This window comes from Homarus americanus, unplaced genomic scaffold, assembly GCF_018991925.1.
Source record: "Homarus americanus isolate GMGI-L3 unplaced genomic scaffold, GMGI_Hamer_2.0 scaffold23518, whole genome shotgun sequence".
Classification (NCBI taxonomy): Eukaryota; Metazoa; Arthropoda; class Malacostraca; order Decapoda; family Nephropidae; genus Homarus; species Homarus americanus.
Genome location: NW_024745451.1, coordinates 502379 through 521603, shown reverse-complemented (window position 1 = coordinate 521603; position 19225 = coordinate 502379). Strand labels below are relative to the sequence as shown.

Sequence of the window (19225 nt, the reverse complement as noted above, 5' to 3'; positions counted from 1 at the left end):
TATAACCTAACCCAGCCAACACCTGTATAACCTAACCTAACTCCACCAATACCAACGTGTCTTTTGAGAGAGAGAGAGAGAGAGAGAGAGAGAGAGAGAGAGAGAGAGAGTGTGTGTGTGTGTGTGTGTGTATCCGAAATTTTACTGTGTATTTCGGGACAGAGAAACTTCCAGTGTGTTTACAAGGACTTACCTCCGTGTCTAATTGGTGAGCCTCTAACAACCAGACGCTGTTGTTGTGATCCATGGTCGGTGGTCGTTGATTGCTGGGGTGGGGGGAGGGGAGGAAGTCGTGTTGATATATATTAGACTAGTCGTGAGGGTGGTCGTGTTGGTGATATCCTTATAGGTCGTCGTGAGGGTGGTCGTATTTTGACTACCTTGCGTCGTCTTGGAGGTCGTACATGTAGGTAAATCACTCCCCCTCTACGTCGTCTCCTTCGGGTAGTCGTGCAGCTGACGTAACACCCGTTTGTCACCCCTCAACTACATGTATTTCACTTTATAATAACCAAATCCCGACGGAGTGCTTGAGGAACTAATCCCGACGGAGTGCTTGAGGAACTATTCTATTCTCTTCAGCCGACGGGGTTGATACAGCACTAGGGTTCCGTGTTGCTGTTCCCGCTCGGCGTGTCTTTACCACTCCCGAGTATACGACCGTCACTGTCAAACACTTGGTCACCACTCCTCACTCTCCGTCACCAACTGTCTGATGACGTCACTCAAATCGCTCGCCAAGGGATACAGGATCACAAGTCTTCCCTTAAACACGTCACGTTTCTCCATAGTACTGTCAACACTACCATCTCTCTCTCTCTCTCTCTCTCTCTCTCTCTCTCTCTCTCTCTCACCGCTGAAGCTATTAAGGGTAATGTATTTGCGTTAGTCTATCACACGTTGTTTATCATCACACTATCAAGGTTTATGTCTATACTGTATATACCTGCGGCTATTAAGCTGTCAGGTGTGTAATTACGTCAGTACGCCATCTGTTCTCACCAAACTAATCTCAGGACGCATTTACGATCACCAGGTTGTCCGGGGGAGATGTATTCACCGACTGTAGCACCAAGTTATCCGGGGATATATCTTCCACGGTGGGCCACCAGATACCACCCTAACTCCCCACGTGTATGTTATCTGTAGTAGTGGTGGTAGTAGTGGTGGTGGTGGACTAGCAGGAAGTGTTACCATGCCCTGAGAGGGATGTAACTGTACAGCAGTATAGGTCTCAGTAGGTCTTCCGCTGGTGCATGTTTACCGTCAGTGCTCGAGTGTTGAAGCAGCAGTCTCCACCAGCGCCCACAACGTACAGCCGCTAAGGTGTGTTGACCACAGTCTCAGGTCTTCCGCTCCCCCGCGTACAGGTTTCACTCACATATTCCACACACACTGTTCCTTCCTCCGCCTTCAACACGAGGTAATGCACAATACATACGTGAATTACAATAAAAGAATTATTCACAAGCTATCAACACGAGGTCCGCGAGGCGTATCAATTTACACAACGGAACCGCGGTAGCCGGAAATAGTGGCAGTAGCGGTGTAGCAGGTTAGCGCCAAGGGCTAGTCGGTCAGACAAACAGCGCCCTGCCTCACTGACCACCACTGTTGTCTGGCGGGAGACACTTCAGTCTATATGTTTGTCTCTCACCTTCGCATTTCCCACAAGCTTTATCTGCTACGACAGTGAGGCAAGACTAAGGCGACCCTCGCACGGCACCTCCACCACCACCTCCTTCACTTTCACTGATAATTACAGCTGTATGAACGTTCACCATGGGGGTTTACGGCTGGCTATTGTCGCCGTTCCCCTCGGCTGACTCTCTTCCACATTTTTATTCGGGAAGGTTATATTAGCGGATTTTTTCCATTGCAGAGGTAGCGGCGGCCAGCTAACACAACACCACCACACTTCAGGAGACAAACAACTGACTGCAGCAGCTGGGCCGCGGGGCAACGTCCGCCCGCTGAAACATTCACAGGATTAAATATATATCGGCAATACCACTACGTCAGACACCTGCCCCCACGCTCACCACCTGCTGCCAAGTGCCCCGACTACGTTTATCATATACAACACCGTAAGTATAAGCGAATACGTTTACGAACTTCTTGTGAACAATGACGGATACTTACCTCGTAAAACACATTCGCAACACGGCGTAAACATGTGCAATAAAACGTGATAATAACAGGTCTGAGGTGCGTACATCGAGGCAACACGCGTCGGTCTACCACAAGAATGTGTAGTAATACGCCGACACTCATTTAGCGGACGACGACTTGCAAGTACAGTACTCAGCGTAGGAAAAATAAATGAATGGTGGAGGATTCGGATGTGTAGGGTAGCCAGCACCTGACACACGGAAGCTCCTCAGTGTGATGCCTCAGCAGTCGTTCAGCAACAGCAGCGGCGGCAACGACGACGACGAAGGAGGGAGCGACAAGAAGACCCAACAAACGGTAGGTGCTCTTGAAACTGTGCAGGTGGTGACGGTGGACGACACCTAATACACAGTACCTGGTTAAGCCCTGGGGGGGTCACATTGGGGCCACCTGAAGAATCTCCACCCCAGTTTATATCACCCAATAAACTGTACCGGGAATTTTCCCCCCACACACTCATCATTCTGTCACTTTATGTAACTTGCTGACAAAACCCATGACCCTTCAGGCTTTTACGCCCTTAATGCATGAGTCATGAAAGCAAGCATGAACTACGCATGCTTCCCAGATGGGTGTTGTAAACGCTTTTGCACTTCACCTTGCACAGGTTGACAAGGGGGTGCCCAATAAACTAGCCCCCGCCGAGGGCAAATAAAAAACCCTAAACATTAACCACCCTAACAATAACCTAACCTAACCCCCAGGTAATGTTAGGGTGGGTAATCGTTAGGTGTAATAAGCTGGGGTGGAGATACTGTACTTTAGGTGATCCTTACAGTGTCTTAGAATAAGTTCCACCTGTACATAACTCGGGGTGGCTTTATTACCAATGGGCTTTAATACCGGTGGCTTTTTCCGGCGGCTTTACTTCTTATCGCCTTCCCCGTGTAGTAATTTATTCCCATTTAAACTTCATGGTGTAAAGTTTTTCCCCTTTTAAAACGTGTTAAAGTGAGCGAGGGATGAACTGACCGGGTACAGTGGCGGGACGTGATCGATACATGTCCTATACATACGAGAGGTGTCAAGGTTGGATGGTGTTCATATCCTGTTCTGCTCGAGTTCGGTATAATGTATACACACACTTCTCCCCCACCACACCCACACCTTCCTCCCCACACCCCCATACACACCCACACCTCCTCCCCCACCCCTCCTCCCCCCCACCACACACCCTCCCTCCCCCACCCCCCATCCACACCCACCCCTCCCCCACACCCCTCCTCCCCACCACACACCCTCCCTCCCCCACCCCCCCATCACACACCCCACCTTCCTCCCCCACCCCCTCCTCCCCCCACCCCCCCTCCCTCCCCCCACCCCCCCCTCCCCCCCCCACCACACCCCCCTCCCCACACCCCCATCCTCCCCCCACCCACACCCTCCCTCCCCCATCCATCACCCCCCTCCCTCCCCACCCCCCCATCCCCACACCCACCCTTCCTCCCCACCCCCCTCCTCCCCACCCACACACCCTCCCCTCCCACCCCCCCCCCATCCACACCCCCACCTTCCTCCCCACCCCCTCCTCCCTCCCACACCCCCCCACCACACCCCCTCCTCCCCCACCACACACCCTCCCTCCCCACCCCCCATCACACCCCACCTTCCCCCCACCACACCCCTCCCTCCCACCCCCCCCATCACACACCCACACCTTCCTTCCCTGTACATTCTATCAAAACATTTCATCATTCTAACACAATCATCTTACAACTCAACAAATAAGCATTACCTGTGTTTATACCATAACAACTTCCATTCTCTCCCACTACGCTATTATTAACTAGACTACCCAACAGTCACTCATCTCTCACCCTGGAACCACACACTGTACTGCAGAATACATCGATGTACTGTATATACGGTACACTCAACGGGGAACTCTTCTAATTCAGTGATAGCTTGGGAGGTTCGTTGTGATGATGAGATGAAGGAGAGATGAAACATTCTTACTGCCATTACAACATCAGAAATGAGGACAACAGTATATAGAGAGGGAGAGATGAAACATTCTTACTGCCATTGCAACATCAGAAATAAGGACAACAGTATATAGAGAGGGAAGTTCGTTATATTGGGGGTCTGTTAGATGTGAAACCTCCATCTAACGGACTATACAGTATCAGTTCGATGAAGATTTCTCTGTACAGTGTGTAGCTTATTCACCATACCTCACTTTACCTTACTAACCTTATTTACCTAATGGTCACTCTCTAGAGGTGGCCATGCCGAAGGAAGGAGGTCAGTGGCCTGTGGAGGATCCCCCCCATTGTTCCTGATAGGTTTGTCAAGGGCTATCATGAACAATAGAGGGATCCTACACAGGCCACTGACCTCCTTCTCAGTATGGACACTTTGATAACCAATATAGACCTTCCACCACTCAGATTGATTGAGTGATTGATTTATGGAAGTTACGTTCAAAGTCAAGCACTGGAGCCAATAGGCCAGTCAGCGCTGTATGACAATTAGGGGATATCCCTTATACAGGGTATAAAAAACAACCACATCCAATTAAAACAAATTGAGAACAACTGATGCTTCACCCCCTCCGAAAAACGAAGAAGACGAATGGATAAAAAATTCCACCACCTTGGCCTCAGTGAATGACTGTCAGAGACAATATTTGAGGGTAACTGAAAACATAATTCCATTCTGTAGTTTCCAGGATGTAGTGCAAAGCAAACTGTTTTCTATAAAAATATTTATGTACCCTAAAAAGCGTTTATTACTACAGTATATATAGCACAAAACTAGTCTCATGAGAAGGATAGTACAATATAGTTTTCAAGTTATTCAACATTAACCCACTATTTAACCTTATGAAGTTAATTTCACTAATGTACAAATTCACTTTTTCACAACCTTACTCCACACCAAACCTCAAAGATTTGTGGACGACCATTAAACTGTACAGTATGACATGTCAGACAATAAAAACAAGAGCCCTGTAACCATAATTATGTTAAGCCTCATATTAGGTTACTGAGTTAAACACATGAGCTTAACACCCAGCAAAAATGTAGACGGTGACATAGGGTGCCAAGGTGTCGACACAACTTCCTCTTCCTTTTCAAACACCAGACAAGCTAAAGACACTTGTGACCGAGTTAACAGAAATATATTACAGTACAATCCATTTGCTTGGTATAGACACCTAAACATCATTTCGAAAGACTTCACCAAGGAGTAATTTGTACTTAAATACTAATTCATAACAACAAATGCACAAAGTATACCCAACAAATACACAAAGTATCCCCACACCAGATAAGAAAGAACATAAGAAAGTGGGATACTGCAGGAGGCCGACTGGCCAAAAGATCAAGCAGCTTGACTTCAGTGCACGATACAAAAACATTCCCAATCATGTGACATTAGGATAGAGTCAGTGTCATGGAAAGAGAAACTACAAATGGAAATGGTAGAGGCTGTACTGTACTTACCTGGGGATAACCTGTAAAATGGAAGATGAAAATTTTATACGAAAAACTCAATTTCTTGACCAGATCACCGAGGAATGACTCGTGTATAGTATAAATGCACTACCAATCCCTTTAGGTTCAGTCCCTAGCTAATCTTTACAAAGGTGGGTTGGGGTCTAATCTAAATAGTCACTTACTTCCCCACAGCAGCCCTAGAAATTAGACCCTAATTAACTTTATGGATTACCTGAAGATTAGCCCTCTCAGTTTATTTCACCTAAAGTAGATTAACCTCCCTTTAACACTAACCTAACATAGAGATTAACCTCCCTTCAACAATAACCTAACCTCAGAGTTGTAAAGTAACTAAATAAATTTATTGAGTACTGTACCTGTACTCAAGTAACATTTTTGGGTACTGAATTTACATTTTACAAAGTACTCTATATTTTTTACTTTTCCTTTTCTTAAGTATGGTTTTCTAATACTTTTACTCCAATACAATGAAAACACAAAAATCGCTACTCATTACATGCAAACGAATAATACATTTTTAAATTAATTCATTAATATTAACCATCGTAAAAGAGTTGTGTGGGTGGAGCCATGAAGGGTACAGTGTGAGTGTGAGGAGACACCGCGCAGTCACATACCTAAAGCTCTTGTGAGGTGAGGTGACATCAGGTCAGGTCAAGTGGCAGTGACCATGACAGCGGACTTTCCCCTTGATCTTCTTGTGTCCATTAGCACCTTGACCTCACCTAGCCTACCCTCTTATCCCTCCCTCCCCCATTGAATCCCCTCTATTCTCCCCCACCTTTCCTTCAGGGGCTTGATCTTCCCATTAGACATCAGTTGCTCTTTGCATATACTGTAGACCCTTGCCATTCACGAGGGATAGGTTCCAGGAAATGGCGCGAATTGGCAAAACCACGAATAGCAACTTATACACTACTGTATACCTATACCAAACAACTGACCAGCCAGGGCAGCACTCATCCCCTCTTTTAACTTATCTAATAATTCAACTTTCTTTGTCAGGGTCAACACTGACTTCTGCCTTTTACATTTCACTCCACTAGCATCACGAGCACTGACACTAGGCAGTCTTTTAGGGGCCATTTCATACAGAAGCACTTGTTGTGCAGCAGGAAAAGGCTTGCAAGCTAGCCACCATAGCCACCATCTGCTTACCGCGATTCATCGAAATCGTGAATTGCAAACTCGCGAATGACAAGGGTCTAATGTACCTGTACCTAAAATAAATTTCAAAGAGGCTGTGATTCTAAAATGCTTTACATAATTCCATCTTAGATATAAAGTCTGTATCTATACAAATGTGTGAGACTGAGTGTATTTAAAATTCTGCTTGAATAACTAAGTACCTGCCAGATGTTACGTGGTGCGAAAAATTCAGCCACTCATCAATTAGAATAAAAAAGTGACGTCACCACAGTCACACCCCAATTACAGGGACAGTTCATGGTGAGTCTTAGTCAAACTCAGCCACTATGGAGGTGACAATCATCCACAAACTCCTCAACTAAAGTAGCCTGATAGCTACTTGGCATGCCCAGGCAATAGAATGGAGCTACTGAGGTCTTTCCCGACATTATGCGACTTATCTCTGAAGCTTAACACCCCACTACCTGCAACTGCTGCATGTGAGCATCTAGTCATGCTGGGCTTATTATTTATTATTTAATTCATTTATTACACCCCAGGGGGCGACAAGCTTAGTCACAAGACCATGCGGTCAGACACTAATACACTGATACTTGTCTCTCGCAGGACACACTATGACTTGTGATATGGAGACAATATTGATATGATTTAAGGACAATGGGAGTTAGCACCCACCAAAGCATGGGTAGCATACAAGAATTAAATCGTCCTGTGGTAGGAGGACCTGACAGTGGGATAGTCAAGGCAATAGTGTTGAAGGGTGTTAGCATTGGAGCAGTTATGGAGTTTGCAGGAAGAGAAGTGCAGGTCATACCCCGCCTCAGACACTTGCCAGATAGGTCTGTATCCTAACCTAATGCAAGCAGACAACATTATGCCTGCGGACCATAAGTCCACATCGATGATACTGTGTGAATAAGGAAGAAAGTGATCATATTGTTGTATGGATATATTTTCAGCCCATTTCACTATCCCTGCGATGGATTGTAGAGGGAAGAGCGGCTGAACGTATTCTCTTTTGGTAGGTCACGCTGGGCTTATATATAGGCCTACAAGATCCTGATTGAACAGCCATAATTTTGAGAATCAGTTATTGATTAATCTCAATAGAAAGATTTGCAAAAAAACATGTGTAATGCTATGTGGCTCTTATTTTTATCTTTAGATAACTATTTTTTGGTAATTTACTGTGGATCTATTATAATATTTGAGACAATTAATAATTTTGTTGTTACCTTTTCTTTCAGTACTTGAGTACTTTATGAATGAGATACTTCTTTACTTCTACTTAAGAACACTGAACATTGGATACTTTTACTTCTACTTGAGTAACATTTTACCAATGTAACAATACTTTTACTTAAGTAACAAAGTCAGGTACTTTTTACAACTTTGCCTAACCAAAAGACTAACTTTTATTTAACACTAACCTACTTTAAAGATAAACCGCCTTTAAACATTAACCTAACACAACCTACTATTCTAACCTGACCCCCTCCCCTGAGATAGCATTAGGATGGTTAATCATCAAGGTGAAATAAGCTGGGAAGGAGCTAATCTTCAGGTGTCCTGCATTCGTTTGGATCCCCTGGGCTGGACCTTACACATGAATCACACTTAACAAGCATCAAGTTTAAACACGTCACCAAAACCAACTGATGATCCTTGACCCATGGCCCTCACCTAAGACCTTGACCTACAACCTTAACCCATGACCCTGACCTACAACCTTGACCCACAACCCTGACTTACAAGCTTGACCTTTATTATACTGCCCTGAATTAAATAACCAAAGCACTGATACTGTACACACATTTGTGTAAACTCCTCTAAAGCTTTATTTAAATTCCTGCACCTAATATAAAATTCTATACTGGACACACAATTTGAGTCTGGCGGAAGGACAGCATGTTCCTTCATTTTGTGTGTGTGTGTCTGTGTGGGAGGAGATCACTACAAAAATGGCAGGAGTAGTACCATACTTACCCGGTCTTCTTGTAGAGTAATGGCACTAGACTTGGCATCCAGGAGCTCAGCACTCTGACTTCGTAATTTGGCACTTCTTGACAAACGATTACATAACGTCACAACTTTGACAGAATGCTGCAAAGGAGACAAAAAACAAGTAGGTAAGCAACACAACAACCACAGAGACAGAACTAAGAAATATTACCTACATTAAATTGACTAATACCTTCCAATTTGAATAATATATTGAGACTGGCATAAGACCAAAATAAATTCACCACCAATCATCATATAACTGACACCTTTAAAAGTTTATTCATCAGAGATTATCTTGGAGTTTTTCCCCCTCCTCTCTTCTTTGTCCCCTGAATACTATATTTTACATCCAAGAAATAAATTCTTCTATGAATTAATTAACTCACCCACTACCTGTAGATCCATACACAATACAGTACTCCTGGTCACATGTCTTTAAATGTCTCAGAATTACTTATTAGTTTATTCTTTCCTAAACATTTGTCTCCCCAGTTCTTATCAATTTTTTTCCCTAAATGATTCTCTCTTTTTCTAACCTTTTCCTGCATTCAAAGATGACTACAGCAACCACAGTCAATCCTCATCACAGAAGGACCCCCAAGGGAAATGAAACAGCAGACCCTGACAGATATATACTGATTTAACCCTGAGTTTAAGAAAGAAATATCAGGTTAGAAACAAATACAGGGACTAATTTGTTGACTGTTCTTGCTTATTAAAATAGTTGAATACAGCTACCTTCCATCTCCGTCGGGCTTGGTACGATTTAAAGTTATCCATGTTTGTTTGTGCATCGCGGCGCTCCTCTTCCTGTTCTTGCGACTGTGGCTCCATCCAGGGGTGTGCTAGTGACTCCTCAGCCGTCAATCGTTTTCTGCGAACAAATGGCAAGAGCGTATAAAGACCTGACCAGCCAATAGTACCTGACTAGCTATGTATATCTTAAGTTTTGCGTACCCTAATAGGAAAAGTACTGTACAAGTACCTATAAAACTTGGAATAACAGAACCAAGGTAATCAAAACCACCGAACAAAGCTTTCAAACATATTACTTCAGATACAACAAACATTGGATGCTTTATCAGGAAAATTTATCATAATTCAGTTGTTTTTTTAGCAATGATAGTAGCACAAAATCTATCAAAATAGTACCTCAAAATGGGAAAAAAAAAGGATTCAATAAGTAAATTCCACCTCCAGGCAGGCGAATGAAAAAATGAGTTGGTGAACCTCTGTACAGTATTATTCTCCTGCTACTGTTCTCACTCTACTAAATAGCTGAAGAGGCTGCAGATAAATATTTCTAGGCCAGCATAAAATAGTTACAATATACCTACTGATAATTCTGAGGAAAATGGGCCATAATGCGAGTAACGAGAGATGCAATATCACGACAGAAGCAGAGAAAGTAAAGCTCTTAAACCCTTCACTACGGGGACGCCATGTTTAATATTTCAGTTCACCAACACCAGACGGTTTTGCTCAGCTCAGAGGGAATCCAGTACATAATCTCTGAATGCTGGTCAAATGTACAAGGATTAAAGCCTTGAACTAATCTTATGTCACCCTGAAGAAGCGAGGAATGTTTTACATTTACAATATATACAGTACAGCATTACTTTAGTGCTCACTATCTGTGAGGACGGTATAATGATACAAGTGTGACGGAGAGTTGAGTGTAAACAAATGAGGGATATGTCTACATTTTGGAAGGCTGCTTTATTAGTCTTGCAACGACTAGAGACATCAACATAAATAGCTCCATGCATAAAGTGATCCACTGTCTTTCATCATTGAGCACCTGACCCAACCTAACCTAATCCTATAAACTGTAAGCACATAACTTGACCTAACTCAACCTAACCTATTCCCACAAACTATAAGCACCGAACCTAATCCGACCTAACCTAATCCTATAAACTTTATGCATAACCTGACCTAAGTGAACCTAAACCTAACCTTATAAACTGTAAAGTCAAAACAGCAACATCACTAAAACAAAAATATTTTCATTACCTGGCATCTTTAACCAACAAGCGACAGATGAAATCCTTGGCCAGGTCCGAGGTGCCACAAAAATACTCGCTGTCAAACGTGTAATCCACAGCTGTTATGTTGTTAAATGTCTCCTGCTGTGTATCACCTAAGAATGGTGAAGATCCAGACAACCTGTAACAACAACACAAAGGCTCATTATAATATGTATACCATGTACAGTACACTGAACAGGATTTTTGTTTTGGAATTTGACAACACCAGGAGGGGTTCTTTCTCAGTAGTGAAACAAAACCTTAGAGCACTGATGTGTGATTCTCTAGAAAAATTAAATAATTATAATAATAATAATAATAATACAGTCAACCCATCACTTTACGCGGTTAATTCAACCCACAGGGTACCGCGGAAAGTGAGAAACGAGTAAAGTGAAGAACATAACATATGGGATTAATTGAAATAGAGACCGGGCCGACCCCCAAACTCCACTTTTTGACGACACACAACTATGTTGTAGTAAAAATATTATCTGAACTTTATGATGGTATGCACACACAATTAATAATTAAGAGTAATATCAATAATATTAGGTTTTTTAACACTTACATTAGTAGAAAAGATGGCTGGGCACACGGGGATGGGCGGTTGGTTCCGATGCAGAGGGCAGATTATTGGCCCTCACCTGTATCACTTGTATCAATTGTATCACTATCCACCACAGAGGCTTTGAGGGCCTCTTTGTCAAACCCCTCAAAGTCCATATAAGTCCATATCCTCACTATAATTATCACTATCACTGACTTGGGCCGGCTGTGGTGGGTGGCGGGTGGCGGGTGAAGAACTCGGTAATGTTTTGATGACTGGGTGACCTTGTGCGCACCCTGCTCGCGCCGCTTACACAACATGGCGGATGGCGGGAGAGGGCGGGAGAGATGGCGGGAGGTTTGGATCCAAAAATGGCGCGGCTCGCCAGCCGCTCTCCGCGTAAAGGGGTACACGCACCGCGGAATGTGAGCATTCCTGTTTCAGCAGGGTACCGCGTAAACGTGGAAATGCAGAATGTGGGACCACGTAAATGTGGAAATGCAGAATGTGGGACCGCGTAAAGCGAGGGTTGACTGTAATAATAATAGTAATAACAGTAATTAACACATTAACATACAGTAGTTTGTATATTTTCAAGAGGGAAACACACCGATACAATGAAAAGTAACTCAACAAACGTAAAAAAAAAAAAACGTCAACAACAGTCTTAAGTTTTGCTTCACATGCGCTCACACACTTCAAGGTGAGTGGATGGTCATCATTCTATTGCCTGGGGTAAGACTACATATGGTCAACCTTCAAACTCCATCAAGAAGCCATTAAAGATAGATAAGCAGTTAAAGAGATAAAAGTAACAGCAGGACAAGGCATAGCAAAGCACATGTAAACTATAAAAAAATATTTACAACAACCTCAAGCCATCATGATAGTTCAGAAACGTGTAATCTAGCAACAGTACTGATCAACTGACCTGAAATATGAGGTGAGGGAATTCTACATTATCTTCTAAGACTCAAAGACTGAAATCTAGAAAACACTTAGAAATAAGAAGGATCTATTTAACAGTTTAAAAACAGAGGACTGAACTTTGGAAGTCCCATTTTATGGCTGAATGGTAAGAGTTAAGTAACCTGTAAGATTCCTTCCCACAGAACCACCTCCATGGTTGACTGCCTTCTGAGGCATTACTCACTGTGAATCAGTTGCTAACAAGGGTGAATCCTCAACCATGATCTCATAGTGCTTCAGAAAATGCAACTCTTAATGTCATTGGAATACATCCCCAAGTTGGTTTACATGACTCCTGGTTATGAATCTGGGTCTCTGAAGCTTAATCCTACTAATGTCACATCACAATATATCCAAGTGAAGGTGGAAAGTAACCCCTGCACCACCCAGACGTTGAAACAGAACAAACCCAAACAAGCCAAACTTCAAAGTCACATGCAGGGGGGAGGGGGGTTGGGGTGCTGTAAGCCCCCCAGAAGATTTTTGAAATCTAACCAATATCATGGGTATTTTGAGGCCATATGCACTTGATATTAGGAGATGTTCTGAAGTCAATAGTAAATACTTTTACTGTACAAAAATGCCTGAGTGCAATAATGCATTAGAGAAAAAATGTTGGAATTTTCTGGTGAAAAGGGGAGTCAGGACCCCCAGGACCCCCCTGGATCTGCCCTTAACATGGTATGGAAGTTAACCTACCATATTATAAAAAATCTATCTCTTTAATTGCCATTTAACCTGAAAATTACTCAAAATATAAGTTTTGAAAGGGAATCAACCAAGAGTAAAGAGAGGAAAGTGAAATTTTCTCAAGTAAGATAAACTGGGAAGCAAACCTGAGTTTAGTTAGACAAAACATAGAAAACCACTTACTGTAGCTACAATTACACACAGGTTCACTTGTTGATCTAACCTGAAGCCAGCAACAATGTCCTTCTTACAATCCCAAAATTTAGTTTCCCAAAAGAAAGAGTGAACAGAATGCGGTACTTTCTAGCAAAACAAATGCAAGTCGACATTATAAGCACGCCCAATGATTTGTCCCATAAACCTGTCTGACAATAGCCAAATAAAATACTGTATTAAATAGTGGCATCCCTGTAGAGAAGGGGTTAGTCACATATACTTTTGACAGTCCTACAAGATCATAGTTGTGGTTTTACCCTTACTAACCACTGATTCCCAAGCACTTAGTCAGTCTTCACTAAGGGGTGTTCTGTTGGAGGAAATCTCACAGGTATCTTGACAAATGACCCATAAGCCATAGAACAAGCATCATTACAGTTTGTATATGTTAATTTTATTTTGGAAATTATTTTTCTCGTGAACTAAATAACCCAAATACTGAAGCTGATAACATCAAAAAATATATATAAATTTTACTGTCGGTACAAGAAACATAAGACTACTTAATGTATTAAAGCCTAAACAATGACAAAAAGCCACAGTAAAATAGAAAAGTGTTACCAATTCAATTATTCCACAAATTTGTATGGTTACATTTGATTTTCAGTAAAATAATAACAATACTTATCCTGCTAAAGTAGCAGTCCTGCATCATTAGAAATAATCAGTCAGGCCACTGGCAACACTGAATTTCAAGAATGAAGACATAACATATTGAAAAAGATTGAGAAGCTTGACACAGAACCTTTGGTACTGTCTAAGAAAAACACCAAAACCCACCACCAACAACACAGAGATATGAAACTTATAAAGACTGAGCAACTTACAGAGTAGCCGATAGGTTCCCAGCTTTAACCTAAGTACTGTACTGTACTGTACACTGTATAACTTACAAGATATATGTTATGACCCCAATGGCCCACATGTCTGTGGCCAGACACAGCGGCTCATAGTTGACAATCTCAGGAGCCACGAACTCTGCAGTACCTGTGTTGTGTGTGGATGATATTTTAAAATAAATGATGATCAGTGAACAAGTGATGGGAGAACTGGTAGTTACCAGGCAAATAATAATCATGACAACACAACTAACCATCAAACAGTTATTTAGATCCACAGCTAGTGAGATTATGGTGACAGTTTAAATAAGGACAATACCATACACACTCAAAAGATCACACCAATTATTTATCTATGAGAGCATTAAACAAACTTGTTTACATGAACATGTCAACACAAACAAAAGCAGGCTTTAACTGATTTCAGATTAGTTTAAAATATTACTGATAAAATACACAGTTTATAAATCAAAAGAAGAATGAAACAATATTTTAATGACAGCATCATGCTCTACCATTTTGAGCTCCAGTGCATGGCTGCAAGTATCATTATAACAAATCTTAATATTCATCAAATCTCTACCATACACATCAAGGAAGAGACAATGTAAGAAGTTGACAAGTGTTTTAAGGGGTTTAAAAACCTAAAGGAAAAATAATTCACAAGAACTGAATTTAATCTTTCCACTCAATATGTTTACATTGTATACGAAGATATGCTGAAAGGTAATGCCTCATATATTTTAATCTCCTCTAAAACAGGTTCATGTAGTTGGGAGAAGTGCAGTCAATGTATACGTATGTTCTTTCTGCCCATTGTTTTAAAGTTTCTTACTTTTGCCACCAAAGGTCTCAGAGCTATGTCAGTCACCATGAAAGACTGGCAATACAATGTCAGTGTAGTTAAATCACTGTGCAGTTATTGAGTTCCTGACTGCAGAAAACATTCAATGATTGGTATTCACCAGTGGAGAAAAAGCTCTATATGGTAATGATTATGTAGACACGATTACTGTTCTCTGTTGGGCTAAGATTGTGGCTGATGCGGACAACGGATTTGCCAAAACTGCATGACGAACCATGTAGCAGAAGACCACAAATAGCAATTGACAATGATTGCTAACAATGCACTAATGAGATGATCAAACAGAACCATTGCATCAATGCATATCACAGGAAACACTACCCACCAATTTTATCATCACAAGTGAGCAAATGCAGGCCATTGGTGTTAATCCTGTGCTCAATGGATTCCCAGTAATGAATGAAGCAATTCACCACCTTGATTTCACTGTCTTGGACCACCAACCATGCAGCCTAGATCTGGCTCCATCAGATTTTCACTCTTTTCCTAAATTTAGGAACATCTTCAAGGGTGATGCTTCTGTTTGGATGTTTAAATCAAGACAGCCATGAGGACTTGGTTCTATCGACAAGACATGGAGTTCTATCATGATGGCATCAAGAAAGTGCTTGAGTGGTGGCAGAAGTAGCGGACCACAGATGTGATTATGTCGAGAAGTGATAAACTCAAACTTAAGAAAAAAATTCAATCTAGATCCATTAACTGTTTTTGTTTCAGTGTAATATTTCAATCAATTTCAGATTCATAAATTAGGAGGCATTACTCTTCAGCATTCCCTCACATATAAGAGAGAACCACACAACCAAAGGGGAGATAGTGTGAGAAAGTTGAAGGAGATTTACACATACAGGGAACTGAATAACAAGGATAAATGGAGTTATATACTATACTTACAAAATGCATGCATGAACTTAAGAATCGTATCTGACATTATTAACAAGGAACCTAAAATCAGACCAACATTGTTTTCCTATTTATCATAATCTTTCTCTCTCTTGCTTAAACAGTTTCCATATTTCCACCTAAAGATAAAGTTTCCATTTATCAAGATCTTTTTCCAAATAAATTTATTTTGTGAATAATTTTTTATTCAGTTGTATAAGACCAGGAATGTATAATGATCATTCTTCTAAGTCTTTACATTTCTGGTCATGAATCAATGAGGTTAATTACATGTACAGTATGTTGTGCTTCACTGTAACTCTTGGCCCTACGTGTTCTACTCTATCATGCCAACCCTTCCATGTTATACTGTCAGGTGGCCACAACCAAGACACAGCACACACACACACACTCGCTTCATTTTCTGTCATCAAATCACTTTAACTTGGTCTTCTCTTCTCCCTCCTACCATCTACCTCTCACTAATAAATTCTTTTTTACCAGTCTCTCACTCCTTATCCTCTCTGTGTCCATAAGAGTGTTGTGAAGCTTCAGAAGCAAGAGGGAAGTCCAGGTTATAATATGGATTCTTTAATATCATCAACTCCAATGAGTCGGGCAGTAAGTTCTAAACACAAACAATAAAATACAATACACTAATACTGTTTATTGGTGTGACACAAGCAAAATTAATGCAAGAGAATGATAAATGTAATAGCATACTGTACTCATGCACCTGGCAGTGTTGTCTAACTTACACCAGTAGATTTCATGCACTGCATAGCAGCATATAAATGACTGATTCCTAATGTTTCTATTTTTGTAATCATAGATAGTACAGTACTCTATTCACTGGCATAGTCAAAAAAAATTTTTTTTTCATAATTCCCAAACATCCACCTGCAGGTGTTGAGTCTGCCACACTGAAAGAGTCAAGTTACTAAGTAAATTAAGTTAACGTGTGTGTTGGCACTGCACAAACAACTGTGTATTTGTATAAGGTTGATGCATTACCATCTCCCATTACAATACTATTTTTACAATTTGCCATACGTCAACATTATCTAAGAATTCTCCTTTCCTTCATATACCTGTAATCTAATGACACCTTACTAATAGAGGAAGGAAATAAGAGGTGGAAACAAGACAAGATGAAATATACAAAAGAACAATCCATGCCAGTGGTGGGAGTGTTGGATACAAGGTGAAAGGAAGTGTGACCTGGATTGGAGACATGTAAGGAGGGGCTCAAGTGGTGAACTGTCAGATAATTACTCAACAAGATACTGACTCAGACGTGAACCAGTCAAGAGATCTACAATTCTACATGCAAAAAAATAATTAAGTCAAAGTGAGAATTAGCTACTTACAAGATGGTACAAATACTGAGCAAATCTAAACACTCCGATACAGGAATGTCTGATATAAGTACAGTACTCTAACAACTACTGTACTCACCCATCATGTCTCTCACTTCCTCTGCCTTTGTGATGACTCGAGACAGACCAAAATCAATTAATTTTATGTGTTGCCGGTTTTTACTTAGTAGTAGAACATTTTCTGGCTGAAAAAAAAAAAATCACAGTGAATAAACCAATACAGTGGTCCCTCAGTTAACGAACGCCTCGGTTAACAAAATTTCGGTTAACGAATTACCTTCCATAAGAATCTTCAATTCGGTTAACGAACAAAAATTTGATAAACGAAATCCTTACAAAAATCACGTTTTGTTGTGAGCATCAGCTGGTCAGCTGAAGGCCCAGTCTACCAATTCAGTAATCTGTTCTATGTTTAAATTCATTTCCAATGGAGTAAATATCAATAAAGTTGAGCTATTTAATATTTTTGAATGTTTTATATTAAAATTATTAGTCATTTTAACATTTATTTAATATATTGATAATATTATATGCAGTACAGGTTCAGTCTAGCTTTGTTTACTGTTGATAGAGCAGCCATTTTGTTGGTGTCTTGAATATTTTTGCATTTTTCATTGAAATTATTGGTCATTCTGAACTTTAGTTAACATGTTGATAATATATAGTGTAGTGCAGTGTTGATTTAAATAAAATAATCTTGAATTACACCTAGTGAACTTAAAATTTTATTGGTGAAATTACTGCATCAAGCATGGGTCCCCTGAAAGGTGATTTCTCCTCCATCCCCACTTCCTTCTCTTCTCCCTTCTCCTCCACCCCCACTTCTAATTCCCATCATCATCAACCAGGAGCCTTCTACATACATACCTCAAAGCAAGTGTGCTTTACTGCATTTATTTTTACTTTGTATGTACTTTTCTGTGAGGTGGAACTAATTACCCAAAATCCCATTGAAACAATGGATTTGGTTAACGAAATTTTCGGTTAACGAACGACCTTCTGGAACGAATTGTGTTCGTTAACCGAGGGACCACTGTACCCTTATGGAAATGCAGTGTAATGAAAACTTTAAAATGACCTCTGTAATACTTCAGTATCATCAATGGTAACTTTTAGCGTAATCAGATAAAATAAAAAGATCATCAAACAGCAGAATCTTAAATAAAAAATATACAGACAATTTTATGGTTTCTTTAATGAGGCTTCTGTCTGTTGGATCAAGCAGTGATATGATGCAACGTTTATTATGACTCATATAAATATAAGCATGTCTTCACTGCTTCTTCTTGAGGGTTGAAAAACATCAGTAGTTTAACAAGATCTATGAAGAAGTGCATGAAACAACTCAACAGGCTTTGGATATTAATATACAGTACTGTATCTTCAAAAGTTTCCTTCTTGAGCTGAAAATATTTACCTTCAAATCAAGATGAGCTAGACCCAAGGAATGCATGTGACAGACACCCTGCAAGATCTGATGTAAAAATGCTGATGCCTCTTCCTCTGACAGTCTCTCTCTCTCACTAATATGATCAAATAACTCTCCCCCTCGCACCCTGAAACACAAGAACCTTCTCAGTAAAACATTACAGTATTTCTGTATTTCAAACATCACTGTAAATCAATATATTAATGTTCTTTAATATTTCACAACCAATATACAGTACAGGTTGTACCTCTCTAGTCCGGCAACCTCGGGACCTGACCGGTGCCGGACCATGGAAATTCACCCTTTTCCTGGATAGATAGTGATTTGTGCTTATGCTTGGAAACACTAGCACCACTTTCTCTGCATCATGGTCTCTTTGAAGACATATTGAAGGGTTAAATGTCGTATAGTAGCTTCTCAAATTTCGCGATTTCTTAATTCAACGTATTTTATTGGAACACACACACAAAAAAAAATTTTTGATGGCGGAACCTTGAATTTCGACGGGTTTGAACGGCCCGCCAACGTGCAGACGACGTGCATAATCGTGTAAACAGTGTCATTTCTCTTATGTACAAAAGATTCAT

General features: G+C 41.0%; 1 protein-coding gene across 5 annotated transcripts in view; it reads right to left on the bottom strand.

Moving 5' to 3' along the window:
• LOC121878682 (death-associated protein kinase 1-like) overlaps positions 1-19225 on the bottom strand; it is a 94216-nt gene that overhangs the window by 70784 nt on the left and 4207 nt on the right. For 4 of the 5 annotated variants that reach the window (XM_042385009.1, XM_042385010.1, XM_042385012.1 and 1 more), the window contains exons 3-8: positions 18627-18765; positions 17289-17394; positions 14138-14231; positions 10806-10958; positions 9528-9663; positions 8772-8888 (exon numbers count right to left, since the gene is read on the bottom strand). In XM_042385009.1, the coding sequence (XP_042240943.1) occupies positions 8772-8888; positions 9528-9663; positions 10806-10958; positions 14138-14231; positions 17289-17394; positions 18627-18765 (745 nt within the window). The remainder of the gene's footprint in view (positions 1-8771; positions 8889-9527; positions 9664-10805; positions 10959-14137; positions 14232-17288; positions 17395-18626; positions 18766-19225) is intronic. The other variant, XM_042385013.1, reaches the window with a different exon arrangement.